The sequence below is a fragment of the Lithobates pipiens genome, unplaced genomic scaffold (genome assembly GCF_037356315.1).
Source record: "Lithobates pipiens isolate NorthernLeopardFrog02 unplaced genomic scaffold, aLitPip1_a1.2 Scaffold_18, whole genome shotgun sequence".
Lineage (NCBI taxonomy): Eukaryota > Metazoa > Chordata > Amphibia > Anura > Ranidae > Lithobates > Lithobates pipiens.
In genome coordinates, this window is record NW_027507758.1 from 279,538,953 (window position 1) to 279,562,168 (window position 23,216).

The 23,216-nt window shown below is 48.7% G+C and overlaps 1 protein-coding gene across 1 annotated transcript in view; it reads left to right on the plus strand.

Annotated features, from left to right (window-relative positions):
- The first annotated feature begins 18,644 nt into the window (after positions 1–18,644).
- MAN1A1 (mannosidase alpha class 1A member 1) overlaps positions 18,645–23,216 on the plus strand; it is a 270,883-nt gene continuing 266,311 nt past the window's right edge. The window contains exon 1 of the mRNA XM_077487030.1: positions 18,645–19,550. Coding sequence (XP_077343156.1) covers positions 18,978–19,550 — 573 coding nt within the window. The 5' untranslated portion in view covers positions 18,645–18,977. The remainder of the gene's footprint in view (positions 19,551–23,216) is intronic.

Sequence of the window (23,216 nt, forward strand, 5' to 3'; positions counted from 1 at the left end):
GCACCAGTGGAATAAATATGTCCACAGGGTAGGTGGGCAATAGGAGGAAGAGGAGGGTGCCTATTAGTAGGAGGAAAAGTATCCCATCATTGGTATCAGTAGAAGAAATAATTCCCCATTGTTGATGTCTGTAGGAGGAATAGTGCACCATATCAGTGGGAAGAATAGTACCCCAAGGGCCGGATAAAGGCTAGCAAAGGGCCACATTTGGCCCTCGGGCCGCAGTTTGGAGACCCCTGGTCTATAATATAAAATCCCAATAAAATACATTTACATTTTTGGTTGTAACATGACAAAATGTGGGAAATTTCAAGGGGTATGAATACTTTTTCAAGGCACTCTATGTATTGCATTGTCATCTTAAGTAATGACAAAATGATTGCTGAAATAAACAGGCTCATAGCAGAAATTTGAAAATTGCTCTGGTCCATAACGGGTGAACAGGTGTAGAAGACAATAGAATACATTTTACCTATACGTAAGCCTATAGTAAGACTTACCTATAGGTAGCATAAATGTCTCCTAAATGGGCACTATTTAGGAGATATTTACTATACATGCAGCCTGTGACATTAGAGCTGCAACTAACAATTATTTTCATAAACGATTAGTTGGCCGATTATTGTTTTGATTATTCGATTAATCGGTTAATAACCGTAAAAAAAGGTGTGGTGTATAATTTAGCTAATATGTAAAGTTTTGAAAAAAGGAAATTTATTCTTAAATATCTCTATATGCAGTGGTAAAGATAAATAACCACTATATGGTTAGGGAGCAAAATATCTAATCCACTCTGAGAATAACAGACAGAAGAGATATACTGTATATATTAGAGGGGATATATACTGTATATACTATTAGAGGCTATATACACTATTAGAGGAGAGATATACTGTATATACTATTAGATGAGAGATATACTGTATATACTATTAGAGGCTATATACACTATTAGAGGAGAGATATACTGTATATACTATTAGAGGGGATATATACTGTATATACTATTAGAGGGGATATATACTGTATATTCTATTAGAGGGGATATACTGTATATACCATTAGATGGGATATACTGTATATACCATTAGAGGAGAGATATACTGTATATACTATTAGATTAGAGATATACTTTGAAATGGTCAATCTGGTAAATATCATTAGACTCATTAACTTTAACCCCATTTTGTTAATGCCCGATTAATCGATTATGAAAATAGTAATCGATTAATTTAATAATCGATTAGTTGTCGATTAATCGATTAGTTGTTTCAGCCCTATGTGACATCATTGAAGAATGCGCTCTGAAGGAAAGGCCACCTCTGCTGTTCCTGCAGAGCCCTGTGCCATCAACAGTGATGTCATTGTGGCCAGTCACAGAGCCAAAGTCTGCCATCCTGGAAACAAGGCGGTTGAAGATGGGAGTGCCTTGCAGCTGCGACATCTCGGCATTGGAAGAGCTTTGTTTTAAGGTAAGTTTAACATAATGTGCTAGTTTATAATGCATTATGACATTATCTTGCATGTAAGAAACAAAATAAAATGTCTATCGGCTTACAACCGCTTTAAGGAAAAAAAATAATATATGCACATATTTCTACAGAAAAAAACAGGTGCGTTTATTATTATTTTTTTCCCACTGGAACCTGCTGCAGCATTGCACTCATGGATCGCGGGTGCAACTTTAGGCTCCTGTATAAACTTCCTCCAGCTTTCTGCTTATACCTCCATACGTGCTTTCAGGTAGAAAATTGGAGGAAGTGACAATGGACTATGAAAGCAGGTGACAGATGGGACTTGTACTTTATTTATTCAACCCCTTACATCAGTGTCTCCAGAGTGCCCCCTTACATAAGTACCTTCCAGTAGGGATGAGCCGAACACCCCCCGGTTTGGTTCGCACCAGAACTTTCGAACGGACCGCAAATTCGAACGAACGTTAGAACCCCATTGAAGTCTATGGGACTCGAACGTTCGAAATGAAAAGTGCTAATTTTAACGGCTAATATGCAAGATACTGTCCTAAAAAGGGTTTGGGGACCTGACTCCTGCCTCAGGGGACATGGGTCAATGCAAAAAAAAGTTTTAAAAACGGCCGTTTTGGCGGGAGCACTGATTTTAATGAAGATTAAAGTGAAAAAAAAAAAAGTGAAATATTCCTTTAAATATGGTGCCTGGGGGGTGTCTGTAGTATGCCTGTGAAGTGCCACGTGTTTCCCTTATTTAGAACAGTCCCTGCACAAAATGACATTAAACGGAAATAACACCATTTAAAACTGCTTGTGGTTTTAATCTTATATCTGGTTCCTGCAATATGGTTGAAAATCATTGAGAAAAATGGCATGGGTAGCCCTCCCTGCCCATTACCAGCCCCATTAGGTCTTGTACGCATATTAAGGGGAACCCCGTACCCATATTAAAAAAAGGAAATGCGTGTGGCCCCCAGGCCCTATATACTCAGAACAGCAGTATACAGGCGGTGCAAACAAGACAGGGACTGTGTAGGTTTGTTGTGTTAAGTTGAATCTGTTTGTAATTTTCAACTGGTACATTTTTAAAGTGTAGCTCCAGTCAAAAAAACTATTTTTAAGCTTTTTGGAAAACATAGGGAAGGGTTATCACCCCTGTATAATTTGTTTTGTCGTCCATCTTTTTTCATCTCATTTGCTGTTGTCTCCTTCCGTTTGCAAGTAGGAGATGTTTGTAAATTGGATGTTTGAAAGTAGGGGCCTGCCCTATATGCTCTGCAGAAATGGCGGAACAAGGTGTTGGTTTTGCCACAACATTGTAAGCCCTCAAAGTGACTCTTGGTGGGCGCTGGAGCGCCCTGCTGTGAACGATTATATCAAGAATTGTAATTACATGCCATTGTTGAACAGTGGTAGAAAAATTGACCTTTGGTGGTTGTGGTGCTGGTGCCACAACACTTTAAGTCCTCACCGTTACTCTGGGTGGGCACAGGAAGGGGCCCTCCTGTGAAATATTATATCAAGAATTGTAATTACATGTCCCTGTTAAACAGGGGCAGAAAAATTGGGCCTTAGGCACTGGTGCTGGTGCCACCACACTGCAACCTCTTCCATATACTCTAGTTTTATTGCAGGAATTAGCCCTGCTGCAAAGCATTGCATCAAAAATTGTAATTAAACGCCCCTGTTAAACAGGGGCAGAAAAATTGGGGCTTAGGCACTGGTGCTGGTGCCACCACACTGCAACCTCTGCCATATACTCTAGTTTTATTGCAGGAATTAGCCCTGCTGCAAAGCATTGCATCAAAAATTTTAATTAAACGCCCCTGTTAAACAGGGGCAGAAAAATTGGGCCTTAGGCACTGGTGCTGGTGCCACCACACTGCAACCTCTGCCATATACTCTAGTTTTATTGCAGGAATTAGCCCTGCTGCAAAGCATTGCATCAAAAATTGTACTTAAACGCCCCTGTTAAACAGGGGCAGAAAAACTGGGCCTTAGGCACTGGTGCTGGTGCCACGACACTGCAACCTCTGCCATATACTCTAGTTTTAATGCAGGAATTAGCCCTGCTGCAAAGCATTGCATCAAAAATTGTACTTAAACGCCCCTGTTAAACAGGGGCAGAAAAATTGGGCCTTAGGCACTGGTGCTGGTGCCACCACACTGCAACCTCTGCCATATACTCTAGTTTTATTGCAGGAATTAGCCCTGCTGCAAAGCATTGCATCAAAAATTGTACTTAAACGCCCCTGTTAAACAGGGGCAGAAAAATTGGGCCTTAGGCACTGGTGCTGGTGCCACCACACTGCAACCTCTGCCATATACTCTAGTTTTAATGCAGGAATTAGCCCTGCTGCAAAGCATTGCATCAAAAATTGTACTTAAACGCCCCTGTTAAAAAGGGGCAGAAAAATTGGGCTGATGGCATCAACCAGAACCAGAAATGTTCTTCCAACATATCAGCGGAGGAGGAAGAGGATAGACAATCAACATAACAGGACAGTCACTCAGCATCAGCATAGGCAGTCTTGAAGGGATGTGGTATTTCAAAAAAAATTATTCGGTTACATCAGCTTCAGGTGCTTGGTAGCTGTGGGTGATCCAAGACTGATTCATCTTGATGAAGGTCAGTCGATCAACTGATTCGGTGGACAGGCGCACCCTGTGATCGGTAACAAAGCCACCAGCAGCACTGAAGGTGCTTTCCGAAAGAACGCTGGATGCAGGACAGGCCAGTAGCTCAATTGCATACTGTGCAAGCTCTGGCCAGTGAGCCATCCTCAAGACCCAGTAAGCCAGAGGATTTTCGGTGGGAAAGGTGTCCAAGTCTGACCTTGCCCCTAGGTATTCCTGCACCATGTAAATCAGACGCTGGCGATGGGTGCTGGAACCGATCATACCTTGGGGCTGCGGACTAAAAAATTGTCTGAAAGCATCAGTCAGACGGCCACCTTCTCCACCGCTCCTTCTGACCGATGCCTCAGCAACACGTTGTCCAGGACCAGGAGTTTGTAACCTCCCAGTCTCTGGGAACGCATTGCACAGACCTTTCTGCAAGGCCTCCCGGAGATGTCTCATCCTCTGCTCCCTCTGCGATGGCAAGATAAGGTCGGCAACCTTACCCTTGTACCGTGGATCAAGGAGAGTGGCCAGCCAGTAATGGTCCCTCTCCTTGATCCGAAGAATACGAGGATCCTTCCGCAGGCTTTGCAGGATCAGGGAGGCCATGCAGCGTAGGTTAGCTGAGGCATTCGGTCCGGAGTCCTCTGGGTCACTAAGGACAACATGATCCGCAGCTACCTCCTCCCAGCCACGTACAAGTCCACGTGTTTCTTGGGACTGTAAATCATCCCTACAAGACTGCTGCTGCTGATGCTGAGTGCCAGCCTCCACCTCCATGCTGACACAATCATCCTCCTCCTCCTCTTCCTCCTCCTCATCCTCTTCCTGTGTGATGGGTGGCACAGCAGGAACACTGTCTGGATAAAGGGGGCCTTGAGAGGCAAGGAAGTCCTCCTCTTCCTGCCTCTGTTCTGCCTCAAGTGCCCTGTCCATTATTCCACGCAGCGTATGCTCCAAGAGGTGGACAAGAGGTACAGTGTCACTGATGCATGCACTGTCACTGCTCACCATCCTTGTGGCCTCCTCAAACGGTGACAGGACAGTGCATGCATCCCTGATCATGCCCCACTGGCGTGGTGAGAAAAAACCGAGCTCCCCTGACCCTGTCCTGGTGCCGTAGTCGCACAGGTACTCATTGATGGCCCTCTGCTGCGTGTGCAGCCGCTGCAGCATGGCCAATGTTGAGTTCCATCTGGTGGGCATGTCACATATAAGGCGGTTCTTGGGCAGGTTCAACTCCTTTTGGAGCTCAGCCAGCCGAGCACAGGCATTAAATGATCGGCGGAAATGCACACAGACTTTCCTGGCCTGCTTCAGGACATCATGTAAGCCGGGGTACCTGCCCAAGAACCGCTGCACCACCAGGTTAAGGACGTGAGCTACACAGGGCACATGGGTCAGTTGTCCCTGTCGGAGGGCGGAGAGGAGGTTGGTGCCATTGTTGCAAACCACCATTCCTGGCTTAAGCTGGCGTGGCGTCAACCACCTCTCGGCCTGCCCCTGCAGAGCTGACAAAACATCCGCCCAGTGTGGCTCCTGTCTCCCAAACAAACCAGCGCAAGCACGGCATGGCATCGTTTTGCCTGCGTACTTGCGTAGCCCCTGGAACACCTACGGAGCACCGCTGGTTCTGAGGACAGAGCACTGGAAGAGGCCATGGAGGAAGAAGAAGAGGAGGGGGTGGAGGAGAGAGGTGTGTCACAACCAATAGTAGCATTTTGGAGGCGTGGTGGCGGAACAACCTCCAACACTACTGCACCTTGTCCTGCATCCTTCCCAGCAGCCAGAAGAGTGACCCAATGGGCCGTGAAAGACAGGTAACGTCCCTGTCCATGCCTGCTGGACCATGAGTCAGCGGTAATATGCACCTGACCGCCCTGTCCAGCGAGGCAAGGACATTGCCTTCCACATGCCGGTAGAGAGCCGGAATCGCCTTCCGTGAGAAAAAGTGGCGTTTGGGGACCTGCCACTGAGGAACCGCACATTGTACAAACTCACGGAAGGGGGCCGAGTCTACCAACTGAAAAGGCAGCAGTTGAAGTGCTAGCAATTTAGCCAAGCTAGCATTCAACCGCTGGGCATGTGGATGGCTGGGAGTAAACTTCTTCCGCCGGTCCAGCAGCTGGGGCAGGGACATTTGCCTGCTATAATCGGACGTGGGTGTACCGCTAGCAGAGTTCCCGGAAGCACTTGGCTGTGACACACCTAATTCTACACCTTCATTCCTCTCAGAGCAGGGTTCAGAGAGGACTGAAGGTCTAGTGGGGTTGGAGATGCCAGCTGATGAGGAGCAAGGAGAGGTCCGCTTTGTTCTTTGGTGTGGGTCTTTGAGGTATGCTTGCCAACGAGCTGCATGGCAGGTCAACATATGTCTGGTCAAGCATGTGGTGCCCAAGCGGCTGATGTTTTGGCCACGTGAGATACGCTTGAGACATATGTTGCAAATAGCAGCGGTGCGATCTGATGCACTCGTCTCAAAAAAGGCCCACACCAAAGAACTTTTAGAATAACGCGCAGAGGCAGTGCTCTGCACAGGCGGAGCTCTGCGGTGTGATTCAGTCGGTGTGCTGCCCCTAAGCTGGCCCCCGGAGGGCATCCTGCCTCGTTGGACATGTGCCTCCTCCTCCTCCCTCCTTCCAGGCACCCACGTGGAGTCAGTGCCCTCATCATCCCCTCCCTCTTCATCGCTGTAGCAAACCTGGCAGTATGCTGCAGCTTGTGGAACATGACTGCCAGATTGCTGTCCTTCTTGAGCATCCCCTCTCTCTGCGCTCACGCTACTGCCTTCCTCTAGCTGAGTGTCATCATCAGAGCCCACAAAACACTGGGCATCCTCCTGGAGCATGTACCCAACACTGTGCTCAAAGAGTTCAGGAGACTCCTCAGGAGGACGTGGTGGGTCTAGGGAAGGAGTCACTGATGATGACATTGAGAGGAGGGAAGACGATGCGTTGGCAGCTGCTTTGCTACTACCCTGAGACTGGGTGAGAGAGGATGAGGAGGATGAAGAGGGCTTGGTCATCCACTCTACCAAGTCGTTGGCATGTTGCGGTTCAACATGTCAAGCTGCCGAAAAGAAGGACAAGCATGTCCCATGGCCACGTGCTGATGACAATGCACCGCGTCCACGACCAGCACTGTTGTCTCTAGACACAGAGCCTGCTTGCCCTCTTTTATCGGCTCGCGCCTGTCTGCCTCTCCTTGCTGGCCTTCCAGACATGGTAATGGCCTGAAGGGAGTTGGGTAAAACAGCAGTTGGGTAGTTTATATTGTGCTGGAGGCACACAACACCCACTAACTCCTGCAGATGCCTTTTTTATAGAACACCAGAGATAAAGGGGTATATACAGATGTATACTGTGCTGTGCTGGAGGCACACACAACTTCCAATAACTCCTGCAGATGGCAATTGGGCTCAAATAGAGAACAGCTATGTAGGTGGATATAGCGGTATGTACTGGGTACAGAGCACGCAGACAGCACGCACTATCTCCTACCACTACTGACTGCAAGCTCTATTATTAAAGATAGATCACTAGCTATATAGGCGAGGTGAATATCGCGGTGTATACTGCGGTCAGGGCACGCAGACAACAACCAGAAAACAGCAGAGATAAAGGGGTATATACAGATGTATACTGTGCTGTGCTGGAGGCACACACAACTTCCAATAACTCCTGCAGATGGCAATTGGGCTCAAATAGAGAACAGCTATGTAGGTGGATTATAGCGGTATGTACTGGGTACAGAGCACGCAGACAGCACGCACAAGCTCCTAACACTACTGACTGCAAGCTCTATTATAAAAGATAGATCAATAGCTATATAGGTGAGGTGAATATAGCGGTGCATACTGCGGTCAGGGCACGCAGACAACAACCACTACAAAAGAGCAAGATCGAAAATTGGCCAATAACGATCGGTGTATACTGTGTTGAAGGTACACAGAACACCCACTAACTGCTTCAGACGCCAACACACTACACAAGGCCGCCGCGCTGGCGGCCTTATATAGTGTGGAGCGTGTACTACACATCTCCTAACTAGGGATGAGCTTCGTGTTCGAGTCGAACGCATGTTCGACTCGAACATCGGTCGTTCGTGCGTTCGCCGAATTCCGAACGTTTGGGCCGTTCGCGGCAAAATTCGTGTGGCCCACAATGCACTGCGATGGCGCAATGCATTGCTGTCTCACGATTGGCCAAGCATGCACTGTGACCCCGCATGCTTGGCCAATCGCAGCGCCAGTAGCGGGAAGAGCAATGGTTGGCCACAGGCATCCTGCCTGTGGCCAATCATAGCTCAGACTGTGTAGTGCACGCCCCACACTATATAAAGCTGCCTTTCAGGCGGCCTCGTGTAGTGTTTGTTAGCATCTGAAGCAGTGGGTGTTCTGTGTACCTTCAACACAGTTACACACCAATCGTTTTTGGCTGATTTACTATTTTGCTCTCTCTTGGGTAGTGGTTACTGTCTGTGCCCTGACCGCAGTATACACCACTATATTCACCTCACCTATATAGCTAGTGATCTAGCTTTAATAATAGAGCTTGCAGTCAGTAGTGTTAGTGCGTGCTGTCTGCGTGCTCTGTACCCAGTACATACCACTATATACACCTACATAGCTGTTCTCTATTTGAGCCCGATTGTCATTTGCTGGAGTTATTGGAAGTTGTGTGTGCCTCCAGCACAGCACAGTATACATCTGTATATACCCCTTTAACTCTGCTGTTTTCTTGTTATTGTCTGCGTGCCCTGACCGCAGTATACACCGTGATATTCACCTCACCTATATAGCTAGTGGTCCATCTTTAACAATAGAGCTTGCAGTCAGCAGTGTCACTCAGGAGATAGTGCGTGCTGTGTGCCTGCTCTGTACCCAGTACATACCGCTCTTATCCACCTACATAGCTGTTCTCTATTTGGGCCCGATTGACATCTGCTGGAGTTATTGGAAGTTGTGTGTGCTTCCAGCACAGCACAGTATACATCTGTATATACCCCTTTAACTCTGCTGTTTTCTTGTTATTGTCTGCGTGCCCTGACCGCAGTATACACCGTGATATTCACCTCACCTATATAGCTAGTGGTCCATCTTTAACAATAGAGCTTGCAGTCAGCAGTGTCACTCAGGAGATAGTGCGTGCTGTGTGCCTGCTCTGTACCCAGTACATACCGCTATTATCCACCTACATAGCTGTTCTCTATTTGGGCCCGATTGACATCTGCTGGAGTTATTAGAAGTTGTGTGTGCTTCCAGCACAGCACAGTATACATCTGTATATACCCCTTTAACTCTGCTGTTTTCTGGTTATTGTCTGCGTGCCCTGACCGCAGTATACACCGTGATATTCACCTCACCTATATAGCTAGTGGTCCATCTTTAACAATAGAGCTTGCAGTCAGCAGTGTCACTCAGGAGATAGTGCGTGCTGTGTGCCTGCTCTGTACCCAGTACATACCGCTATTATCCACCTACATAGCTGTTCTCTATTTGGGCCCGATTGACATCTGCTGGAGTTATTGGAAGTTGTGTGTGCTTCCAGCACAGCACAGTATACATCTGTATATACCCCTTTAACTCTGCTGTTTTCTTGTTATTGTCTGCGTGCCCTGACCGCAGTATACACCGTGATATTCACCTCACCTATATAGCTAGTGGTCCATCTTTAACAATAGAGCTTGCAGTCAGCAGTGTCACTCAGGAGATAGTGCGTGCTGTGTGCCTGCTCTGTACCCAGTACATACCGCTATTATCCACCTACATAGCTGTTCTCTATTTGGGCCCGATTGACATCTGCTGGAGTTATTAGAAGTTGTGTGTGCTTCCAGCACAGCACAGTATACATCTGTATATACCCCTTTAACTCTGCTGTTTTCTGGTTATTGTCTGCGTGCCCTGACCGCAGTATACACCGTGATATTCACCTCACCTATATAGCTAGTGGTCCATCTTTAACAATAGAGCTTGCAGTCAGCAGTGTCACTCAGGAGATAGTGCGTGCTGTCTGCGTGCTCTGTACCCAGTACATACCGCTATTATCCACCTACATAGCTGTTCTCTATTTGGGCCCGATTGACATCTGCTGGAGTTATTGGAAGTTGTGTGTGCTTCCAGCACAGCACAGTATACATCTGTATATACCCCTTTAACTCTGCTGTTCTATAAAAAAGGCATCTGCAGGAGTTAGTGGGTGTTGTGTGCCTCCAGCACAATATAAACTACCCAACTACTGTTTTACCCAACTCCCTTCAGGCCATTACCATGTCTGGAAGGCCAGCAAGGAGAGGCAGACAGGCGCGAGCCGATAAAAGAGGGCAAGCAGGCTCTGTGTCTAGAGACAACAGTGCTGGTCGGGGACGCGGTGCATTGTCATCAGCACGTGGCCATGGGACATGCTTGTCCTTCTTTTCTGCAGCTGGACATGTTGAACCGCAACATGCCAACGACTTGGTAGAGTGGATGACCAAGCCCTCTTCATCCTCCTCATCCTCTCTCACCCAGTCTCAGGGTAGTAGAAAAGCAGCTGCCAACACATCGTCGTCCCTCCTCTCAATGTCATCATCAGTGACTCCTTCCCTAGACCCACCACGTCCTCCTGAGGAGTCTCCTGAACTCTTTGAGCACAGTGTTGGGTACATGCTCCAGGAGGATGCCCAGTGTTTGGTGGGCTCTGATGATGACACTCAGCTAGAGGAAGGCAGTAGCGTGAGCACAGAGAGAGGGGATGCTCAAGAAGGACAGCAATCTGGCAGTCATGTTCCACAAGCTGCAGCATACTGCCAGGTTTGCTACAGCGATGAAGAGGGAGGGGATGATGAGGGCACTGACTCCACGTGGGTGCCTGGAAGGAGGGAGGAGGAGGAGGAGGAGGCACATGTCCAACGAGGCAGGATGCCCTCCGGGGGCCAGCTTAGGGGCAGCACACCGACTGAATCACACCGCAGAGCTCCGCCTGCGCAGAGCGCTTCCTCTGCGCAGAGCGCTTCCTCTGCGCGTTATTCTAAAAGTTCTTTGGTGTGGGCCTTTTTTGAAACGAGTGCATCAGATCGCACCGCTGCTATTTGCAACATATGTCTCAAGCGTATCTCACGTGGCCAAAACATCAGCCGCTTGGGCACCACATGCTTGACCAGACATATGTTGACCTGCCATGCAGCTCGTTGGCAAGCATACCTCAAAGACCCACACCAAAGAACAAAGCGGACCTCTCCTTGCTCCTCATCAGCTGGCATCTCCAACCCCACTAGACCTTCAGTCCTCTCTGAAACCTGCTCTGAGAGGAATGAAGGTGTAGAATTAGGCGTGTCACAGCCAAGTGCTTCCGGGAACTCTGCTAGTGGTACATCCACGTCCGATTATAGCAGACAAATGTCCCTGCCCCAGCTGCTGGACCGGCGGAAGAAATTTACTCCCAGCCATCCACATGCCCAGCGGTTGAATGCTAGCTTGGCTAAATTGCTAGCACTTCAACTGCTGCCTTTTCAGTTGGTAGACTCGGCCCCCTTCCGTGAGTTTGTACAATGTGCGGTTCCTCAGTGGCAGGTCCCCAAACGCCACTTTTTCTCACGGAAGGCAATTCCGGCTCTCTACCGGCATGTGGAAGGCAATGTCCTTGCCTCGCTGGACAGGGCGGTCAGCGGTAAGGTGCATATTACCGCTGACTCATGGTCCAGCAGGCATGGACAGGGACGTTACCTGTCTTTCACGGCCCATTGGGTCACTCTTCTGGCTGCTGGGAAGGATGCAGGACAAGGTGCAGTAGTATTGGAGGTTGTTCCGCCACCACGCCTCCAAAATGCTACTATTGGTTGTGACACACCTCTCTCCTCCACCCCCTCCTCTTCTTCTTCCTCCATGGCCTCTTCCAGTGCTCTGTCCTCAGAACCAGCGGTGCTCTGTAGGCGTTGCAGGGGCTACGCAAGTACGCAGGCAAAACGATGCCATGCCGTGCTTGCGCTGGTTTGTTTGGGGGACAGGAGCCACACTGGGGCGGATGTTTTGTCAGCTCTGCAGGGGCAGGCCGAGAGGTGGTTGACGCCACGCCAGCTTAAGCCAGGAATGGTGGTTTGCGACAATGGCACCAACCTCCTCTCCGCCCTCCGACAGGGCCAACTGACCCATGTGCCCTGTGTAGCTCACGTCCTTAACCTGGTGGTGCAGCGGTTCTTGGGCAGGTACCCCGACTTACAGGATGTCCTGAAACAGGCCAGGAGAGTCTGTGTGCATTTCCGCCGATCATTTAATGCCTGTGCTCGGCTGGCTGAGCTCCAAAAGGAGTTGAACCTGCCCAAGAACCGCCTTATATGTGACATGCCCACCAGATGGAACTCAACATTGGCCATGCTGCAGCGGCTGCACACGCAGCAGAGGGCCATCAATGAGTACCTGTGCGACTACGGCACCAGGACAGGGTCAGGAGAGCTTGGTTTTTTCTCACCACGCCAGTGGGGCATGATCAGGGATGCATGCACTGTCCTGTCACCGTTTGAGGAGGCCACAAGGATGGTGAGCAGTGACAGTGCATGCATCAGTGACACTATACCTCTTGTCCACCTCTTGGAGCATACGCTGCGTGGAATAATGGACAGGGCACTTGAGGCAGAACAGAGGCAGGAAGAGGAGGACTTCCTTGCCTCTCAAGGCCCCCTTTATCCAGACAGTGTTCCTGCTGTGCCACCCATCACACAGGAAGAGGGTGAGGAGGAGGAAGAGGAGGAGGAGGATGATTGTGTCAGCATGGAGGTGGAGGCTGGCACTCAGCATCAGCAGCAGCAGTCTTATAGGGATGATTTACAGTCCCAAGAAACACGTGGACTTGTACGTGGCTGGGAGGAGGTAGCTGCGGATCATGTTGTCCTTAGTGACCCAGAGGACTCCGGACCGAATGCCTCAGCTAACCTACGCTGCATGGCCTCCCTGATCCTGCAAAGCCTGCGGAAGGATCCTCGTATTCTTCGGATCAAGGAGAGGGACCATTACTGGCTGGCCACTCTCCTTGATCCACGGTACAAGGGTAAGGTTGCCGACCTTATCTTGCCATCGCAGAGGGAGCAGAGGATGAGACATCTCCGGGAGGCCTTGCAGAAAGCTCTGTGCAACGCGTTCCCAGAGACTGGGAGGTCACAAACTCCTGGTCCTGGACAACGTGTTGCTGAGGCATCAGTCAGAAGGAGCGGTGGAGAAGGTGGCCGTCTGACTGATGCTTTCAGACAATTTTTTAGTCCGCAGCCCCAAGGTATGATTGGTTCCAGCACCCATCGCCAGCGTCTAATTTACATGGTGCAGGAATACCTAGGGGCAAGGTCAGACTTGGACACCTTTCCCACTGAAAATCCTCTGGCTTACTGGGTCTTGAGGATGGATCACTGGCCAGAGCTTGCACAGTATGCAATTGAGCTACTGGCCTGTCCTGCATCCAGCGTTCTTTCGGAACGCACCTTCAGTGCTGCTGGTGGCTTCGTTACCGATCACAGGGTGCGCCTGTCCACCGAATCAGTTGATCGACTGACCTTCATCAAGATGAATCAGTCTTGGATCACCCACAGCTACCAAGCACCTGAAGCTGATGTAACCGAATAATTTTTTTTGAAATACCACATCCCTTCAAGACTGCCTATGCTGATGCTGAGTGACTGTCCTGTTATGTTGATTGTCTATCCTCTTCCTCCTCCGCTGATATGTTGGAAGAACATTTTTGGTTCTGGGTGATGCCAGCAGCCCAATTTTTCTGCCCCTGTTTAACAGGGGCGTTTAAGTAAAATTTTTGATGCAATGCTTTGCAGCAGGGCTAATTCCTGCAAAAAAACTAGAGTATATGGCAGAGGTTGCAGTGTGATGGCACCAGTGCCTAAGGCCCAATTTTTCTGCCCCTGTTTAACAGGGGCGTTTAAGTAAAATTTTTGATGCAATGCTTTGCAGCAGGGCTAATTCCTGCAAAAAAACTAGAGTGTATGGCAGAGGTTGCAGTGTGATGGCACCAGTGCCTAAGGCCCAATTTTTCTGCCCCTGTTTAACAGGGGCGTTTAAGTAAAATTTTTGATGCAATGCTTTGCAGCAGGGCTAATTCCTGCAAAAAAACTAGAGTGTATGGCAGAGGTTGCAGTGTGATGGCACCAGTGCCTAAGGCCCAATTTTTCTGCCCCTGTTTAACAGGGGCGTTTAAGTAAAATTTTTGATGCAATGCTTTGCAGCAGGGCTAATTCCTGCAAAAAAACTAGAGTGTATGGCAGAGGTTGCAGTGTGATGGCACCAGTGCCTAAGGCCCAATTTTTCTGCCCCTGTTTAACAGGGGCGTTTAAGTAAAATTTTTGATGCAATGCTTTGCAGCAGGGCTAATTCCTGCAAAAAAACTAGAGTGTATGGCAGAGGTTGCAGTGTGATGGCACCAGTGCCTAAGGCCCAATTTTTCTGCCCCTGTTTAACAGGGGCGTTTAAGTAAAATTTTTGATGCAATGCTTTGCAGCAGGGCTAATTCCTGCAAAAAAACTAGAGTGTATGGCAGAGGTTGCAGTGTGATGGCACCAGTGCCTAAGGCCCAATTTTTCTGCCCCTGTTTAACAGGGACATGTAATTACAATTCTTGATATAATATTTCACAGGAGGGCCCCTTCCTGTGCCCACCCAGAGTAACTGTGAGGACTTATAGTGTTGTGGCACCAGCACCACAACCACCAAAGGTCAATTTTTCTACCACTGTTCAACAATGGCATGTAATTACAATTCTTGATATAATCGTTCACAGCAGGGCGCTCCAGCGCCCACCAAGAGTCACTTTGAGGGCTTACAATGTTGTTGCAAAACCAACACCTTGTTCCGCCATTTCTGCAGAGCATATAGGGCAGGCCCCTACTTTCAAACATCCAATTTACAAACATCTCCTACTTGCAAACGGAAGGAGACAACAGCAAGTGAGATGAAAAAAGATGGACGACAAAACAAATTATACAGGGGTGATAACCCTTCCCTATGTTTTCCAAAAAGCTTAAAGATATTTTTTTTGACTGGAGCTACATTTTAAAAATGTACCGGTTGAAAATGACAAACAGATTCAACTTAACACAACAAACCTACACAGTCCCTGTCTTGTTTGCACCGCCTGTATACTGCTGTTCTGAGTATATAGGGCCTGGGGGCCACACGCATTTCCTTTTTTTTAATATGGGTACAGGGTTCCCCTTAATGTGCGTACAAGACCCAAATAGGCTGGTAATGGGCAGGGAGGGCTACCCATGCCATTTTTCTGAATGATTTTCAACCATATTGCAGGAACCAGATATAACATTAAAACCGCAAGCAGTTTTAAATGGTGTTATTTCCGTTTAATGTCATTTTGTGCAGGGACTGTTCTAAACACGGGAAACACGTGGCACTTCACAGGCATACTATAGACACCCCCCAGGCACCATATTTAAAGGAATATTTCACTTTTTTTTTTCACTTTAATCGTCATTAAAATCAGTGCTCCCGCCAAAACGGTAGTTTTTAAAACTTTTTTTTGCAGTGACCCATGTCCCCTGAGGCAGGAGGCAGATCGCCAAACCCTTTTTAGCATACTATCTTGCATATTAGCCGTTAAAATTAGCACTTTCCAATTCGAACGTTCGAGTCCCATAGACTTCAATGGGGTTCTAACGTTCGTCCCGAACGCGGGGGTCGTTCGCAAGTTCTGGTGCGAACCGAACCGGGGGGTGTTCGGCTCATCCCTACTCCTAACACTACTGACTGCAAGCTCTATTATTAAAGATAGATCACTAGCTATATAGGTGACGTGAATATAGTGGTGTATACTGCGGTCAGGGCACGCAGACAATAACCACTACACAACAGCAAGATAGAAAATCAGCCGAAAACGATCGGTGTGTACTGTGTTGAAGGTACACAGAACACCCTTCAGACGCCAACACACTACATGAGGCCGCCGCAATGGCGGCCTTATATAGTGTGGGGCATGCACTACACAGCCTGAGCTATGATTGGCCACAGGCATCCTGCCTGTGGCCAATCATGGCTCTCCTCGCTGCTGGCGCTGCGATTGGCCAAGCATGCGGGGTCACAGTGCATGCTTGGCCAATCATGAGCCAGCAATGCACTGCGCCATCGCAAGTGCATTGTGGGCCGTGAGCGCCACGCGAATTTGACGCGAACGGACCAAAGTGTTCGGATTTCGCCGAACGGACGAACAGCCAATGTTCGAGTCGAACGTACGTTCGACTCGAACACGAAGCTCATCCCTACCTTCCAGAGTGTTCTCTTACATCAGAGCTCCCAGAATTCAACCCTTACATAAGAGCCACCAGAGTGCCCCCTTACATCAGTGTCCCCAGAGTGCCCCCTTACATCAGTGTCCCCAGAGTGCCCCCTTACATAAGTACCTTCCAGAGTGTTCTTTTACATCAGAGCCCCCAGAAGTCCGCCCTACATCAGAACCCCCAGAATGCCCCCTTACATCAGCGTCCCCAGAGTGCTCCCATACATCAGTGTCCCAAGAGTGCCCCCTTACATCAATGTCCTCAAAGTGCCTGCTTACATCAGTGTATCCAGAGTGCCCCCTTACATCAGTATCTTCAGGAGTGTTCTCTTACATCAGAGCCCCCATAACCCCCCCCCCCCTACATCAGAGCAACCAGAGCACCCCCTTACATCAGTTTCCCCAGAGTGCCCCCTTACATCAGTACCTTCCAGAGTGTCTTCTTACATCAGAGCCCCCAGAGTACCCCTTTCCATCAGTGTCTCCAGAGTGCCCCCTTACATCAGTGTCCTCAGGTTGCCCCCTTACATCAGTGCCTTCCAGGGTGTCTTGTTACATCAGTACCTTCCAGAGTGTCCACTTACATCAGAGCCCCCAGAATTCAACCCCTACATCAGAGCCCCCAAAGTGCCCCCTTACATCAAAGCCCCCAGAGTCACCCCTTATATCAGTGTCCCCAGAGTGCCCCCTTACATCAGTACCTTCCAGAGTTTCCTCTTACATCAAAGCCCCCAAAGTGCCCCCTTACATTTGTGTCTCCGGAGTGTCCCCTTACGTCAGAGCCCCCAAAGTGCCCCCTTATATCAGTGTGCCCCTTACATCAGTACCTTCCAGAGTGTCCTCTTACATCAGAGCCCCCAGAGTGCCCCCTTACATAAGTGTCTCCAGAGTGCCCCTTACATCAGTGTCCCCAGAGTACCCCCTTACATCAGGGCCTCCAGAGTGCCCCCCTAAATCAGAGCTCCCAAAGTGCCCCCTTACATCAAAGCCCCCAGAGTCACCCCTTATATCAGTGTCCCCAGAGTGCCCCCTTACATCAGTACCTTCCAGAGTGTCCTCTTACATCAAAGCCCCCCAAAGTGCCCCCTTACATTAGTGTCTCCGACGTGTCCCCTTACGTCAGAGCCCCCAAAGTGCCCCCTTACATCAGTGTCCCCAGAGTGCCCCCTTAAATCAGAGCCCCAGAGTGCCCCCTTACAGCCGGACCTCCAGGGTGCCCCTTCACATCAGTGCGTCAATAAATCAGTGACCCCAGAGTTCTCCCGTACATCAGAGCCCACCCAGAGTGCCCTCTTACATCAGTGGCTCCAGTGTCCCCTTAAATCAGAGTCCCCAGAATTCAACCGTACACCAGAACCCTCACGGTGCCGTCCTACATCAGTACCCATAGAGTGCCCTCTTACAGCAGAACCCCCAGAGTGCCTCCTTACGTCAGTTCTCTGTCACATCAGTGCCCCCAGAGTAGCACCTTACATCAGTGCCCCACAGAGTACCAGCTAACATCAGTGCCCCTTACACACACCTTCCTCCAGGCATGGGCTGGCTGGAAAAGGCTGTAAAAAATCTCCCCCCTGTGGTGACCATTTGGCAGGCTCCAGAGCAGTGCATGCCTGTTTTCTACAAACTGCCCATACTTCTACAAACGAGTGGTTCCATGTGTCACTGTGCGAGCTCTGCCCTCCATGGGACATCCATGTGTGTAGGGAGGGAAGGGGTGACGGAAACGTCCATGTATTACACAAGTATATTACGTAGGCGTTCTTTGAGTTTCTTTATTCAGGTCTCCACACCGGAAACGTGCCAGGAATAGAGAAGAACACCTCACCAGGCGCGCACACACACAGTACAATACATACACCATAGGCGATCCTGTACACTACACCACCTAATCACACACGAGGACAAGCCATGCCCCAGACACGCCCCTTTATTACCGAAGGCACGCCCCCCTCATTACCCCTGTACAACGTATATTGATAGGACGTCGCCTGTGATTGGCGTGCCAGAACTTCACTTATGCCAGCTTCTCAGGGCTGCCGTTAGAGAATACTAAGAAGAAGAGAGCTGAGGCAGGCACGTCGCATAGAATCCTATGTGAGAAGAGTTCCATCACAGGAGAATGTTGTGATTTCTGCTACAATAAAGCGATCCGTCAGAGCAGCCAATCACGGAATGGTGCGCTTGTTGTCCCAAGGCCAATCGATAGCAGAGGTGGGCGGTTCCGTGTGGTAGCGGGCGGGGCCTATGGATGCCTGTGTGTTGCGCTGCCCCAGGGCTCAGTGAGTGCCGAGTAGAGGCAGGAGGAGGACGGCGTACATGTGTATAAGGAGTGCGGTCACCTGTCAAGTGTTCCCCGCCCCGGGGCTGGGGGAGTGAGCGGGACAACCTCCCCCCCCCCCCCCCCAGTTATTAGGAAGGGATTCCCACACTTCCCTCGCTCCTCCCCTTCAATAAACTCTGACAAACGGCCCGGGAAGTGAAGGCAGACTGGGGACGGAGCGCCCACTAACACGCCGCTCTGTGTGAGGCGGCCGGCAGTGCAGTGTGCCCGTGTAGTGCGCTGTGCCGTGCAGTGCGCGCCTCTCACAAACTTTGTGCTGACCAGAAGGGGGAGGCAGTGTCTCGTGTAGTCATGCCGGTGGGCAGCCTGTTGCCGTTCAGTGTGGCCCCGCTGGGGTCGGGGAGCGGAGCGGGGGGCGGGCCCGGTGTTTCTCCCCCAGGAGGTGGGGTGTCCGGGCTGCACTGGCTGGGCCCCGCGGGGAGGAAGCTCTCCGGCTTCCGACTCACCGAGAAGTTCGTCTTATTGCTGGTTTTCAGCGGCTTCATCACCCTGTGCTTCGGGGCCATCTTCTTCCTGCCCGACTCGCCCAAACTGCTGAGCGGAGTGTTATTTCAGCAGCAATCCCCCCCGGCCTCTCTGCAGAGATCCCCCCTCAGTACCCTGCAGGGGGAGGAGAGCGGGGGGCGCCTGGCCCGCATCCGAGAGGAACATGAGAGGGCACTACGGGAGGCCAAGGATACCCTCAACCGACCGCTCGAGGACATCAAAGGGGACATCCAACGGGACAAGGACAACATGCTGAGAGAGGGACGCCTCACTGCCACCGGGAGACTGCCACCTAGACCCTTCAAAGAGCCCATCGGGGTGCAGGGGGGAGAAGCCACCGATCCTCTGGTCAAGGAGAAGAGGGACAAGATCAAGGAGGTAAGAGGAGCATCATATGTGGGGTGACATGGTCTGGGACAGGTCATCTGAGGTGCCATGTGTGTGACGGGGGATTTTTGGGCTGTCGTTTGTAGGTGACATGGGGTGTCATCAGTCTGTGACAGGTAACATATGGGGTGTCATCAGTCTTACAGGTTACATGTGGGGTGTCAGTCTGTGACATGTAGGGTGTCATCAGTCTATGACAGGTTACATGTGAGGTGTCATCACACTATGGGATGCCATCAGTCTGTGACATATGGGGTGTCATCAGTCTGTGCCAGGTTACATGTGGGGTGTCATCAGTCTGTGCCATGTGGGGTGTCATCACGCTATGGGGTGTCATCAGTCTGTGACAGGTTACATGTGAGGTGTCATTAGGTGATTATTATTTTTTTTTTTTTTTTTTTTTTTTGGGGGGGATGTTGTCATCATGAGTCTGAGACTGGTGATATGAGGTGTTATCATAATGTGGGGTGACAGGTGATATGGGTTGTCAACAGGAGATATGTGGGTGTTGTTGATCTGTGACATGGGGTGTCATCAGGAACAGGTGACTTTATTTTTTATTATTTTTTTGGATGTCATCAGTCTGATGGGACATTTAGGGTTTCATCATATGTGGTGTCATCAGTATGTAGCAGGTGAAATGGGCCATCAGTCTGTGATGGATGACGTATGGGGGTGTCTTCAGCCTGTAACTGGTAATTTTGTAAGGTGAGATCAGCAGATCACAGGTAATGTGGGATGTCATCAAGTGCTATGTGCTTTATCAGTATATAGCAGGTGATATGGGGGGGGGGGGGGGGGGTCATCCATAGGCAATAATGTGGGGTGTTATCAGTAATTATCTAAGGGATGGTGTGTGGAGTATGTAGTGGGTGATATGGGGAGGGGGGGGGGTCATCCATAGGTAATATTGTGGGGTGTTATCAGTAATTATGTAAGGGATGGTGTGTAGAGTGTTTACAGTATGTAGTAGGTGATGGATGGGATGTCATCAGCTTGTCCCATCATCCTGAGCTCTACTAATGTGCTCCACACTTCTCCCCTCATAGGACTGGAATACAAGGCGTCTCTTTAATCTGTACACATCAAAGTGATATTTGGGGTGTCATCAGTGTGTAACAAGTGAAATGTGGAGCTTTCATATCTGCTCATCCCATCACAATGTGCTCCAGTCCTCTCCCCTCCTAGTAGTAGAAGGTGACACATACACATTCACACTCTCTAACCTGTACACATTGAAGTGTTTGTAACAAGTGATATGTGGGGGCGTTGTATCTGCTCATGCCATCACATTGTGCTCCAGTCTTCTGGTACAAGGTGTCACGCACACGCAGTCCCTCTAACCAGTACACATGACACCAGCTTGTATTGTTGTAACAGAGCGGTGAGTTGTCCCTGACTGATGAGACCTCGGTAATGGTTAGCGTGGGTTGCAGTAGGATGCACACTGGCATGGAATGAGCCTGTGCTGGAATGTGTGTGCTGTGTAGGCTCTCCTGCAGAGCTCTGTCCACCCCGATGACTGGAGCAGATTCCAGGTCACTGTCCTCTGCACTAAGCACATGTCACACGCAGCACACAGGATGTGTCAAGCTGTACATGCGGCTAGATCAGATTAGGATGTGAGCAGATGGCCAATGGCTTTTCTTTTTTCATTTGGGGTGTTAGGCTGAACCCTGGGCTCTGAGCACATAATGCACTTTTGATGCCAGCACTGGAATGTGTGAATATAAGACGTGTTTGTCTCGCTGTATGCAGGCAGTCCTCTGGATTCCTTCTAGTGCAATGAGTGAGAAATATGCTGCTGCATTAGCTTCCAGGGGAATACAACTAGATCAAGCTTGTGAAGAGCTTTTTATTTTTTAACTCGGTTACACTATACTTGTTACGTTACTAGGAAGGAACATTTCAATCCTGTCATGATAGTATGTAGTCTGGCAATAGGCCATCTTCCTTTTATAAGCCTCCAGGGGAACTGACTTATCACTCCTCTTTATTCTGTGGTTGTGAACTATTGGAATGAGAGCTCTGACAGCCTAATAGGGCCTCACTAATGCACTGCGTACCTTAAGAACAATGATATGAACAGGGACGATCCCAATGTGAAGGCTGGAAACTGTCCTCATTGTACCCAAATGTACCAGTCACAGATGTCAACTTGTCACTTCCTAGCACAACTGCTGCATTATGCCGTCGTCATGGATTGAAATATGCTGCAAATGACAGGACTTTTGAGCTGTGTTGATTAAAAATTGACGTTCTTATGTGTGACTGCTCTATAATATATGTATTTGTACAGTAGGCAATAACATGCCATGCATTGGCTTCATGATTGTATAATCAGAACTTTCTGTTGCTTGGCAGCAGTGTTTAGAATACATGAACAGACTGTACTTTCAGAAAACGAGCATTGGACGCTAGTTATTGGTTGTGCTCTGCAGACATCAGTTGGTGTCTTCTAACAGTACATAAGCTGACTTATTTTCCTACAGAAAGACTTAGTGACACTAAATGATATCCTTGTCCACAAAGAATCCATACACATCCATTACCTAATGGCTCTGTAATCTGTTCTCATAATTGTTTCTTACTGTGCTTTTCTGGTTCCCTTTTAACTTCCCCTGTGAGCTTTCCATCCTCTCAATTAAAAAATAAATTATATATATACACAACATATATGCCATAGTCCATCTCCGCAGCAAGCAAAAGAGGGTGGTTCCGTTTGTACATACAGTGGGATCGTGAAGAATGAACATGTTGGGTTATATCACAGCAAGGAAAAACTGGGTGTCTGGGGAGGATGCATTCATTATGTACTGTACATGCAATGCAAATGTTTGTATCCTATAAGTGCAAAGTTTTTCAAGGTCAGTTTAAATGAAGTGGTTTTTCACAGGCTGTCACATTCAGTGTTTGTTTGATTAACCCTTTTCTCTGTCTCCTGAGCCAGGGTTCCCAACTTAAAAGCAGAACTAAAGTCAAACTTTTTTTATTTAATTTTTTTTCTGGATATAGTAAATGTATGTATTTTCAACTAGCTGGTTGCGCAAAAAAAATCTGATTCCCTCATCCACCCATTCAAGGTGTGTTGGGGGAATCCTTGCTGCTGTGGTATTTGTGAACGTGGGGAGCTTTCCTCGCTGTCAGAATACAATGATCAGGGTTTCAAACTATAGCTGGTAGTACTGATTGGGGAAAATCCAGACAGGCTGGTTGTAAACAAGTCAGTTGACAGATGTGCAACCAGCCTGCCCACACATGAATCAACAAAAATACGTGGTTTCATATCTATTTACTCAGTGCAGCCTTGTTTACATTTGGCCAACAAATGTGAATTTTTGTGCTCTCCCCCCCCCCCCCCCCCCTTTCTTTTTTTTTTTTTTTTTGGCTCCTAGAGTCAAAGCTAATTTGTCAAGCCCTGCGTTAGGTATACTTTAAGTTCAGCTCATATGTTACAATTTAAGTGTATTTTTAAATCTACAAACCACTATGCGAGGACTTGTCTGATTCGATAGCTCATATAGTTCCTCCATAGTTCTTTTTGGTAAATCTAAAGTTGATTGTACAGATAGATTGTAATATGTAACGTCTACTAGTAGAATAATTAATTTTTTTTTTTTTTTTTTTCATTTTAAGAACATTTTTGTTTTAATGATC